General features: G+C 40.1%; 1 protein-coding gene across 1 annotated transcript in view; it reads right to left on the reverse strand.

Moving 5' to 3' along the window:
• Lin54 (lin-54 DREAM MuvB core complex component) overlaps positions 1 to 12,864 on the reverse strand; it is a 68,228-nt gene that overhangs the window by 28,339 nt on the left and 27,025 nt on the right. Inside the window, exon 5 of the mRNA XM_013020109.1 lies at positions 192 to 249. Within this exon, the coding sequence (XP_012875563.1) occupies positions 192 to 249 (58 nt within the window). The remainder of the gene's footprint in view (positions 1 to 191; positions 250 to 12,864) is intronic.

Genomic DNA, 12,864 nt, shown 5'->3' on the forward strand with positions numbered 1-12,864 from the left:
GGTAGACTCTAGCCTTGAGTAGAAAAATTCAGGGACAGTGCACAGGCTCTGGGTTCAAAGCCATGACTGGCCATAACAAACCAACAAACAAACCTCTTATAAGGCTCTAAGCTAAATCTTCAGCACTGGAAAAAAAAAAAATTCTACTTGTCAGAAAATGAGAAGTGCAGTCACAGGTTTGAAGAAAATACCTACAAAACACATGGCCTGAAAGTACAGGAGACCTGTAGGTCGCAGGCGTTTTCCAAACTAAGCAGAGTAACAGAGATGAAAGCAGGACAAAAAGCTAAAGGATTTAAACCAGTGGATTTTTTTTTCTCCCCAGCTACCTAAGTGCCAGAGACAGAGACTGAGGTTGAGACCAGCCTGGACAAAATTTGGTGAGATCCTATCTCCAAAAAAAAAGCTAAACAAGGTAGATAATCCCAGCTATATGAAAGGCATAGGCAGGCAGATCACCGGCCCTGGCAAAACTGTAAGACCTTATGTGAAAAATAAAGCAAAATAATATGGCTTTAGAACCCAACAGGTACTCAAACAGTGGCTTAAGTCCTAAAGAATGTTTCTAGACAGGACAAAACCCTGAGTTCAAACCAAAGTATCATCCCCCCTCCACCCCACCCTCTCTCTCTCTCTCTCTCACACACACACACCAAAAAAATCCCAAACCTGTATTCATTACCTCTATGATTTAATCACGTAAGAGCTTCACAGCAAAAGCAAGCAACTTTTTTTTTGGGGGGGGTGGGGGTCTGGTCCTGGGGCCTGAATTCTGGGCCTGGGCGCTGTCCCTCAGCTCTTCCGCTCAAAGCTAGTGCTCTACCTCTTGAGCCACAGCGCCACTTCAGGCTTTTTTTCTTTTTGCTTATGTGGTGCTGGGGAATGGAACCCAGGGCCTCATGCATGAAAGACAAGCACTCTACCACTGAGCCACCTTCCCAGCCCCAGCAAGCAACTTCTGAAACTACTTTCTTCCCCAACCTGTGTTACCTTTCAACTTTGCAGGACAGATCACTTCCTTTGAGTATGGCTTCCATAGTTCAAAACATACTCAATAGCCTCTGCTTGCTTTGGATACACCTGACACACAAGTGTAACAAATATGATGTGAATTTCACTTTCTTACTTTACTATGTGTCTCGTTTTTGTTTGTTTGTTAAGACACATCTTACTATTACTCCAGGTTGGTCTTAAACTTGCAATCTTGCTGCCTCAGCTTTCCACATGCTACCAATGTGCCCAGTTTATTATCTCTTGTCTCAGAATCATCCCAAATTCCATTTAATGACAAAGTAAGCCTACATTTGCTTTGTTTTGTACAATAATCATAAACTGGCCCTAAGTCTCTTTCAATGCTTCCAAAGAGTTACCAATTCCAATCAAAGTGGTGTCTTACAGTCCCATGCGTTCATCACATAGACTTTCCCTTCGCTCCTTCACTTTAAAAGAGGATCATCTACTCTTAAAAAAAAAATCCATTCAAAGCCTTAACTCAAGGATGCCTCCTCTAACCATCTTAACAGGAGTCGAATCCCTGTATAAAGAATCTTGTGATATCATAGACCTTTTCTTAATCTTATGGTTTGATGTTTGTGCAACTATTGATTCATTACTGTAATACTCCCTTCCCCACTACCTACAGACTTTAGGTTCTATATGTCTTATTTTTGCTCTCAAGTATTTCCCCTAAAAGAGCATGCGCTCTGATACATAGTAGGCATTTGCTATAGACTTTGGATTACCAGGACTTATTTCCTCTCTGTACTTTATACCACCTCTACATCACACACTTTAGCAATCATGGCATTACCCATTATTTAACTTGGATTCAATTTCAGCTGCCCAATCACGGTAAGCTTTTCTGTAGTTCCCATAGCCACAGCCCAGGGCACACACAGACATCAATAAATACTTGATAGTCACTGTAATTACAGGCTAGAAGAATATCTCTGCATAATAGGAAGGCTTCATCATTATTCAAACTCCCAGTATCCTGCCTATCTAATGCCAACTGTCTACGGTAATAAAGCACATTTGTGCAAATAATATTGAACAATTATGCTGCAGATGGCTTACTCTATCCATATTCTCTTCTGCTTCCTAGGTCTGTAGCCAAATTATATTTCCTGATCTCTGTTTCAGTAAGGCTAGATCATGTAACTGAGTTTTACCTAGAGAAGTGAATGGATACAATACACATATTTTTGGGTCTGCTGCCTTCCCATCTTTTTCCCTCCCAATTCACTAGAATATAAGGTAACACAACAAAATTAAGACTTGAGAAACAAAAGACCTCCACTCACCTGGTCAAATCACTACTAAATAACCCCATGCTGCTGATCACATATATGGCATATATGTGATATGGCACACCGGAGGGAAACCAGGAGGAGGACACAGAACTAGAGGGAATCAGGGAAAAACATACAACAGTGGGACCATCAGCTGCACTGGACATTGATCAAAATGAACTAAGCAAAACTCAATGGCAGTGATGGGAGGAAGGGAATGAGTGGGAAAGAGGGAACAGCTGATACTATGCAAAAGAAAAGAAATGTACGTATCACCCGATGTGGAAGAAATAACTGTATTGTCAAAGCTCATAGAACTCATAAATTTTATAGACCATGATAGACAATTTGCCTCATGAAAGTTTGAATGTGTTTGTGACTTTAACTAAGCATCACTATCCCCCAATACTGTGAAATTTGGGAAATTATGCAATCACTTAATCACAACAAAGAATTTGCAAAAAAAAAAAAAAAAGTTTTGAGATAGTCTTAGCTCTATAATCTACCTGGCCTCAAACTCATATCTTCCTGCCTCAGCCTTCTGACCATAACATAATAATTTGATTCAAATGATAATACTGATAATATAAATATAAATCCAGTTTTCTTTTAAAACTGTTACTTAACAGTCAAAATGTGTATTTTCCTTCTCCCTCTGTGAACTTGTATTTGAATTCTATCTTTTCTAAAAATGTTAACATAATCCAGCATTTTTATGCTCAAAATTTTTCTACCATGTTTTCTAAAGCAAATAGGTATATAAATTGAACTTTTTAAAACATTTCCAAGGGCTAGGAAGTTGGCTCAGCGGTTGATTGCTAGCCTGGCATGCATGAGGCCTTGGGTTTAATTCCTCAGCACTACATAAGCAGAAAAAGCTGGAAGTGGCACTGTGGCTCAAGTGGTAGAGTTCTAGCCTTGAGCTGAAGAGCTGAGGGACAGCACCCAGGCCCAGAGTTCAGGACCCACCACCAAAAAAAATTAAAAAAATAAAATAATAACTTAAATTAAAATTTTTCATTTATATTGAGTTAATATAATTAACTAACATAACACAAATTATGACTATTGTAGCATAAAATGAGTTAAATAGAATGTATCTTATTTGATGAATGGAACTCATTTAAAAATTACGTCTATTTTTGTTATTAAATGTTGCTTCAGTAAAAGAGCATAAGACTACATTATACTGATCTCTATATAAACATTGTTCTTACAGACAAGCATCTATAAACAGAAGGAATTTTACTGTCATACATATTAATGTCAATTACTTTTCAGTTTTAAGCCAAAAGTCAGTGTTCTACCATCAAAAATGATTTTTCATTTCTCATATTTTCATTATGAGAACTCAAGAAGCTCACCTCCAAAAGAGTTAGACCCTATCTAAACTGCATGCGTAAGAATTTTTAGTAATCTGTAGTCATTCATTATCTAAGCGTATTAGAAACTTCTCAAATTACATCAAAGTAATAAAATTTAAAAATTTTATTGAAAAAACTAGAAGGCATCGAAACAAAACAAATAGAATAACACATCCATGTTCATGGTTTGGAAGGAAGAACCACTATTGTTAAAATGTCCATACTTATAAATAGAGAGAGAGAGAGACAGAGAGAGAAAGAGGTAAAGAGAGAGAGAGAGAGACAGCTCATACTACCCTATCAGAATACTAATGGCAAGGGTATGGGTTCAGAAAAATGGGAGAGAACAAATGAAGAGGTGCACTGATGAAGATGTATTATAAGCTGATTTGTCGAATTGAAACCCCTTTGTATACTGTTTAAAGAACACCAATGACACTTGTAGAATTATTTTTAAAGTCCTAAATTTATGTGGAAACACACACACAGACACACACACAACTGAACAGCCAAAGCAATCTTGAGGGAAAATAATAAAGCAGTAGGCATCACAACTGACTTCAAAACATACTAATCAAAACAGTATGGTATTGGCATAAAAACAGACATACACATACCAATGGACTAGAAGTACATCCACAAATCTGCAGCCAAGTGACCTTTGACAAAACTGTTCAGAACATGAATTGGAGGAAGAAATGTTTTCAATGGAAGTGTTGGGAAAAGTGTATATCCATATGCAGAACAATGAAGGTAGATCCCTATGTCTCATCAGTTACAAAACTCAACTCAAAACAAATCATCGCACATAAAAAAAACAAAAAAAAAAATTAAGACCTGAAACTATAAAACTACTAAAGGAAAAATGTTTTAGGACAATGGAATTAACAATATCCAAAAGCCCAAAGAACAAAATCAAAGTAGACAAATGTGATTAATTAAAAAGCTTCTACACAGCAAAGAAAACAACAATATAAAGTAGACTATAAAATGGAAAAAATAGTGGCAAACAATTACAAGGGGTAACCAGAGTCTTGTCCTACTAATCCTAGCTACACAGAAGGCTGAGATCTAAGGATCATGGTTCTCAGCCAGTCTAGGAAAAAAAAATGTGTGAGACTCTTATCTCCAATAAACTACTCTGAAAAGATCAAAAGTGGTGCTGTGGCTCAAGTGGTAGAACACTAGCCTTGAGCATAAGAAGCTCAGGGGCTGGGAATGTGGCTTAATGGTAGAGTCCTTGATAGCATGCATGAAGCCCTGAGTTTGACTCCTCAGTACCACATCAACAGAAAAGGCCAGAAGTGACACAGTGGCTCAAATGATAACAGTGCTAGCCTAGAGCAAAAGAAGCTCAGGGAAAGTACCCAGGTCCTAAGTTCAAGCTGGCAAAAAGGAAAAGAAAAAAAAAAGGTAAGTATGGTACATATTCTACTACCTTAAAATACAGCCAAAGTGAGGCTCCACAGCTGAGAACTATAAACTTCTTCATACTCTAAAGACAGCCTCCCCATCACGTATCTCCTACTTAAAAAAAAAAAAAAAGAAAAAAAGAAAAAGAAAAAGGAGGGGAAAAGGCTGTAGGACCTCAATTTTGAGACTGAGAGCATCCAGGCTGCAATGAAAAATTGCCTCCAAAAGCTTCAGTGGAGAAAACAGAAAAAAAATAAAGAGATGCCAGGCGCTGGTGGCTCACACCTGTAATCCTTAGCTACTCAGGAGGCTGAGATCTGAGGATCGAGGTTCAAAGCCAGCCCAGGCAGGAAAGTCTGTGAGATTCTTATCTCCAATAAACCACCAGAAAACCTGAAGTGGCACTGTGGCTCAAGTGGTAGAGCGCTAGCCTTGAGCTGAAGAGCCCAGGGACAGCGCCCAGGCCCAAAGTTCAAGCCCCATTATCAAAAAAAAAAAAAGAAAAGAAATAAAGAAAATTGGAGAGGTAGAGCCTGAAGAATTTGTGGTGGTGGAAAAAGTACTGGAGCAATGAGTAGTGAATGGGAAGGTGGAATATTTTTTAAATGGAAGGGATTTACAGACGTTGACAATATCAGAAATCTGAAAAAAAAATGTTAATTGTCCAGAGTTAATAATCAAATCTTTTTTTTTTTTTTTTTGCTAGTCTCAGCACCTGAACTCTGGGCCTGGGCACTGTCCCTCAGCTCTTCAGCTCAAGGCTACTGTTCTACCCCTTGAGCCACAGCGCCACTTCCAACTTTTTCTGCTTATGTGGTGCTGAGGAATCAAATCCAGGGCCTCATGCATGCAAGGCAAGCACCCTACCACTGATCTACGTTCCCAGCCCCTCAAATCATTTCTTAATTCTCAAAAAACTGGTAAAGAAAAAGATGATGAAAAAAGAAAATATTTTTCAGGCTGAATTAGATTATGGCAAATCAAAGTAGAGACACTATTTACAAACCAAGATCCTGAATCAGTAATTGGTATTACAGACAGCAGTGTGCAACTGATGTGTCTCAAGCAATAAAAAGACGCTCAGCTGGCTTTTTTTGAACCCCATAATTTTGCCGAGCTTCATGTGAGCAGCTTCCTCGCCACCATGGACCCTTCAGAGACCTTCAACACCAGCCTGAGTCCCAGGGCTATCCTGATGGCTGAGGAGGAGTAGGCCCTAATCCTCAGGATCCTTAGCAACTGACATGCAGCTGTTGCTCTGAACTCCAGGATCAGCCTCAGTCTCCGGGGCCAGAAGTTCCAGCACAACCCCGGCAGCATACAGACAGAACAGCTCTTACAACCAGTCGGCTGACACTGCCTTTCCCAAGGCTGGGAGTGATACTGGAGCAGAAGAAAAGCTGGCACTTAAAAACAGATTTTTGCAGATACAAGGGCTTCCAGAGGACCCCAATGAAGTGCTTACAGGACCCTTGAACCAGGCGTCTTCTCAGATGTCCACTGAGGACAACACCACGCGTGGAGCCGCGGCCCACTGTTCTCAACGTCCCCTCAAGTTCTCCTCACAGAATGTGGTGGCACTGATTCAGAGCTTTGTTCTCAACAGCCAGCTGTATAATCTTGCCCAGGCTGGCAGGCTGGACGTGCGGGCCCAGAGCCAGAATGGCAGAGAGGGAGAGACCCTAAGGCGGCAAAGAAAGCTGGCACACTGGAGTTCTTCGAGGAAGGAAAGGCCCTTCCAATGTACTTGCAGTAACCACCTAGCTATAGATGAGGAACCTTCAGAAAATGCAAGCTCAGGGGCTGATAAGAGCAGTGTCCCAGTGGAGTGATTGACACCTGTCAATCACCTGTTGATAAGTACATTCAGCCTGTTGTCAACAAAGGTCATAATGCTATAGAACACTTTTATATGCTCAGAATTTTGAAAATCTTTCGTACACTATGATTCAGTTTTCTAGTTTCTTGAGGTGTTTTTTTTTTCCTTTAAAAAATGTTTTTATCATGGGCTGGGAATGTGGCTTAGTGATGAGTGCTTGCCTAACTTAGCATGCATGAAGCCTTGGGTTCGATTCCTCAGCACCACATAAACAGAAAAAACAGGAAGTGCGCTGTGGCTCAAGTGGTAGAGTGCTAGCGTTGAGCACAAAAGCTTAGGGATAGTGCCCAGGCCCTGAGTTCAAGCCCCAGGACTGGTTAAAAAAAAAAAAAAGACTCTTTGGGCTGGGAATGTGGCTTAGTGGTGAAGTGCTCTTGCCTAACATGCATGAAGCCCTGGGTTGGATTCCTCAGTACCACATACACAGAAAAAGCCAGAAGGGGCGTTGTAGCTCAAGTGGTAGAGTGCTAGCCTTGACCAAAAGCAGCTCAGGGTCAGTGCTCAGGCCCTGAGTCCAAGCCCCAGGACTGGCCAAAGAAAAAAGTTATCATTATAAAAGTGATATACAGAGGGTTACAGTTTTATAAGTCAGGTAAACAGTACATTTCTTTTTGGACAGTATCCTCCCCTTCCCTCCCTCTCTCCCAGTTTTCCCTCCTGGCCCCACCCACAAGTGTTTCTGTTTTTAAGTTTGATCCCTGAGGATGATGGATCTTTTTCCTCAGTGCCAGTTGGCAATTTGTTGGCTAAAGTCTAGGAGAGGTGAAATGGTCATTTGAAGCCATGGAAACCCTACTGGGTAATAATTAAGAAAGATGCCTGACTTATTTTCTGATTTTCAAATGTTTGAGATGTAATAAATGGAGATTTTTGATACATTAGTATAATTTTCAGTAGCAAATAAATGCGTAAAAGAAATGATTAAAAAAAAAAATATTCAGGGGCTGGGAAGGTGGCTCAGTGGTAGAGCGCTTGCCTTGCATGCATGAGGCTCTGGGTTCGATTCCCCAGTACCACATAAGCAAAAAGAAAAAAGCCAGAAGTGGTGCTGTGGCTCAAGTGGTAGAGCCCTAGCCTTGAGCTGAAGAGATGAGGGACAGCGCACAGGCCCAGAGTTCAGGCCCCAAGACTGGACCCCCCCCCAAAAAAAAAAGATTCAGAGGAGGCTGACAGTGGCTAGCAAAGAGGAAATAGAAGATTCCTCAATTTTTTTTTTATGGAGAGACTAACTAGACACTCTTGTCCACAAAATAAAGCTTAATAATTGTATTATAAATATATGTACATATACCCTCACAAATATATATATACATACATACAACACACATGTAAGATCTGAATATTTGAGATAATATAGTGAAAAATAATGAAAATTGGATTCATTGGTTTTGAAAGTAGTTCAGAATATTAAGGCAGCTGTTTTCTTTTTTATATTATTTTATTATTTATTTGCATCAAAAGCACCAGTTACTTTCAATAAAACAATAAATGATTCTTCAACTTGCTTCTTTCATTAGAAAAAAGATTTGATACCATGGTACAGCTCCTCTGCATTCAATAACAGGTTTTTCTAAATGTCATTACTTAATCAGAACTTATCTTTAAAGGCCCTATCAAAGGACCAAATTTGGTTTTCATTTATTTATGTGTGTATACATAAAACAGTTACAGAGAAGGTTTCTGTTTGGGAAAGTTTGTTTTGAAGTTTCAGAGATTAAACCTGGTTCATTCTACATTGTAGGCAAGCACTATACCTCTGATCTACAACCTCAGCCCTTCTTTCTTTGAGATAGAGTTGCTAGACAGCTCAGGCTAGCCTTGAACTTGCTATGCAGCCCAGGCTGGCCCTAAACTTTTATTTTCCTGCTTCTGCCACAAACACATAAACATAATAGTTACAAAACAGTTACAAAATTCCCTGAAAAAAATTTTTTTATCAACAATTTCCCCACCCAGATCAGAAAATTAGAAAAATCTTGGTTTTCTTCAATTAGTTAAGCAAGACCAAGCAGACATTTAAGGGTGCCTGCAGTAAGCCATCCTTATTCTTATAATATCTAAGGCTTGGCTCATAGAAATGTAATAAATCAGCTGGTTAGATATATTCACAATTCAGGACCTAATAGCATAAATTATCATTATTGATCTGCATGCTTTTTCTTTACCCCAACTCATTCCTTTCACAGAGGCTCAGTCTTTTCAGTACTGAGATACTGGTTCTGCGAAAGCCAGGAAAACAACTTTGTTGTAATCAGAATAATCCCCAATTGTATACCATTTACTCTATTAGGAATAGTGGTGAATAGTAGTAAATAATTTTATTTTTTTTGGGGGGGGGGTCCAGTCGTGGGGCCTGAACTCTGGACCTGGGCGCTGTCTCTCAGTTCTTCAGCTCAAGGCTAGCACTCTACCACTTGAGCCACAGCACCACTTCCGGCTTTTTTCTTTTTGCTTATGTGGTGCTAAGGAATCAAACCCAGGGCCTCATGCATGCAAGGCAAGTGCTCTACCACTGAGCCACCTTCCCAGCCCCATAATTTTATATTTCTTTTTAAAAAAAGCTGAATGTGGTAGTACACAGCTGTAATCATAGCACTCAGGAGGCAGGAGGTTCAAAAAGGCTACACATTAAGACTTTTCTCAAACAACAAAGAGTATAACAGGATTTTAGGGTTTTATATCTTACTTCACTAGTAGCCCTATAGCTCTAGTCTAGCTCATACTAGCATACTACTTTGTGATTCTGTACCTTGGTCTACATGTTGGCACTTAAAACATTAAATCTGGTGCCTATGTCCAGCTCTAGATGTTCTGAATTAATGGGGTCTGGCAGGAGAGAAGCCAGCAAATAAGTATCTTGAAGAGGCACCCAAATGGGGCTAGAAATGTGGCCCAGTGGTAGAGTGCTTGCCTGGCATGCATGAAGCCCTGGGTTCTACTCCTCAGTACCACATAAACCAAAAAGCCAGAAGTGGCACTTTGGCTCAAGTGGTAGAGTGCCAGCCTTGAGCAAAAGAAGCTCAAGGACAGTGCCCAGACTCTGAATTCAAGCCCCAGGACTCCCAGACTCTGAGTTCAAGCCCCAAGACTGGGAAAAAACAAAAAAAAAGGAGGAGGAGGAGGAGGAAAAAGAGGGTGAAGGAAGAGAAGTAGGAGGAGGAGGAGGAGGAGGGGGAGGAGGAAGAAGAAGAAAGGAGAAGAAAGGTGAAGAAGAAATAAAAGAGGCCCTAAGTGTTTTAAAAAGTACAGCTAAAGCTGAGAACCATTCACCTAACTGGGCTCTCACAAAATCCAGTGAACAAAGGCAAGGGTGATCCAAGAAGGCCTCTGGGAAGACTGGCAGTAATTTTAAAAGGGACAAGTGACAACTGAATCTTTGGTTTATAACTTATTGAGATAAACCGTCAAGTCCATTTTGGTCATCACAACAATACAAGGTAGTGAGGCTTTAGGAGTAGCTGTCACATATTCTCAGGAGTATAGGGGAATATGTAACACAGAAAACTGGGCCCAGATCTGAAAAGTCTGCAAAAGAATAAGATGGATGGAGCTATCACAGGAAAAGAATGTAGAAGACAACAGTTAGGTAAATTGCACCCTACCCCTGGGGTTATACAAGTTTCCATTGGCCAAGTAGTACAGAACAAGGGCTAAGGCATCTTGATAGGACCCTGCAGTTAGCAGACTATAGAATTGATTACAGGAAGCAAGAGCTAAAAGGGAAGTTGCACAGGTAGCTGCAAGAGAACTAGGCACTGTGGACAGACCCACAAGGTCCTCCCAAAACAGCATCCTATGAATTCAACTCTAAAGTTACATTTAGACACCTGACACACAGATATTAGCAACAGCTATATTAACAACAGTCCCTGTCATGTAACACTTTATCCTTTCTCTTCAAATCTTCCTTCTAATCAGAAAGAGAAAATGAAGAAAGGGGCAACAAGGGAGGAGAAGAGTGAGAGTGCAATCTTCTTCACTATCAATCCCTGAGCCAGGGAAAGCTTAAGTCAATAACAGATTTAAATAAAACTTTTCACACCTGTGAATCTTGACCAATAAAACCAAGATTGTTCTACAGTTCAAAATAATTCATCTCAAAAGGTAAGTAAGGTTGGTGTGGTGGTATATGCCTATAAACCCAGCATGCCTGTAAACCCAGTAGGGGGATGATGATTACTAATCTGAACTCTCTCCCAGAACCCAGGCTTCCTTACCCAAACTATCTTTCACAGTTGCTAATATTGGACCAAGCTCAAAAGAGACTGAAACAGAATAACTGTGAATTAAAATCAAAACCTCCCTGGGTAACTACAATGTGTAGATAAGGGTAAAAACCACTGCCCTACAAGCATTTCTGAAGACAATGAGATCTTCAATCTAACCTTAGCACCCCAAGCTCTTACACTACCAAAACAGTGTAGCTCCCTAAACAAGTCACACTTTTTATTTCTGCATAAACTATTACCTTGACCCAAAAAGCTCATTCACACATAAGTCTCACCTACCATTAAGGTTTGCAATCATTCAAATAGTCTCGGAACAGATTCATACCAGTTGCTTAGTAGGTGGAGGTAGGAAAATCAAGAGTTTGAGGCCAGTCCAGGCAAGACCCTATCTTAAAAACAAAATATAAAACAAAAAAGCTAGGGGTATTGGCTCAAGTAGTAGAGAATTTGCTTAGCATGCATATGGCTCTAGTTTAATCCCCAGTACCACAAAACCCTGAATTGTCTTCTCTATATATACCTTTACACACACACACAGACACACATACATAGAGAGAGAGAGAAAGATGGAACGACAGATACACAGAGACACAGAGAGAAAGAACAGAGCTCAAGCCAACTTTAATCATTACAATTCTGTGGAGAATTTTAATTTTTTTCCTTCAAACTTCCTTAATAAATTCCTTGAAATTAAAAAACTTACCTTACTGGTGTTTTGGCTCAAGTGCATATTACTATGCATTTCATTCAGCAAGCATTTAAATATCTGAATTCATTCAATTTTAGAAAAGTTTGTCTATATTAACTGGGCAGGCATCTGCCTACTTTAACAAACTATATTTATATAATATGTAAGGTAAATGTTTAGTGTTTTGTTTTACTTATGAGCCCCTCCCTCCTTCTCTCCCTCTTTCTCTCCATGCCCCTTCCCTTCCTCATGCTATGTTGATACTCTGGCTTGAACTCAGAGCCTGGGCACTGCCCTTTAGCTTTTTTGTTCATGGCCACACTTCCACTTGTAGCTTTTTGATCAACTGCAAATAAAAGTCTCATAGACTTTCCTGGCTGGGGTGGCTTCAAACTATAATCCTCAGTTTGCTACTCAGGCTCCTGAGTAACTAGGATTACAGGCACAAGCCAGTGGTTATGTGTCCGGAATCACAAGAGTGGCTGGCACCTTACAGAATAACGCTTTTTATTTTTTTTTTGGGGGGGGGGTCCGGTTGTGGGGCCTCAGCTCTTCAGCTCAAGGCTAGCGTTCTAACACTTGAGCCACAGCGCCACTTCCGGCTTTTTTCTTTTTGCTTATGTGGTGCTGAGGAATTGAACCCAGGGCCTCAGAGGCATGCAAGGCAAACGCTCTACCACTGAGCCATCTTCCCAGCCCCAACAATGTAATTTTTAAAACATACCTTTTTTGTGCATTTTTATATGCTGGTTTTATGATATCTGTATGTTTTGGGGAATGAGTTAAGACTGCTTACTAAATCTGACTGAAGTCCAAACAGAAAATTGTCACCTTAAAATGAAAACACATCATGAAAATACTTTAAAATACTATGAATGAAAGATATTTAAGCTTTTACAACACTGATAAATGTGGTTACCAGCAGTCAATGGCAATTTCTTCTTTTTTTTTTTTTTGGTCGATCATGGGGCTTGAACTCTGGGCCTGGGCGCTGTCCCTC

The sequence above is a fragment of the Dipodomys ordii genome, unplaced genomic scaffold (genome assembly GCF_000151885.1).
Source record: "Dipodomys ordii isolate 6190 unplaced genomic scaffold, Dord_2.0 Scaffold49, whole genome shotgun sequence".
NCBI classification, from domain to species: domain Eukaryota; kingdom Metazoa; phylum Chordata; class Mammalia; order Rodentia; family Heteromyidae; genus Dipodomys; species Dipodomys ordii.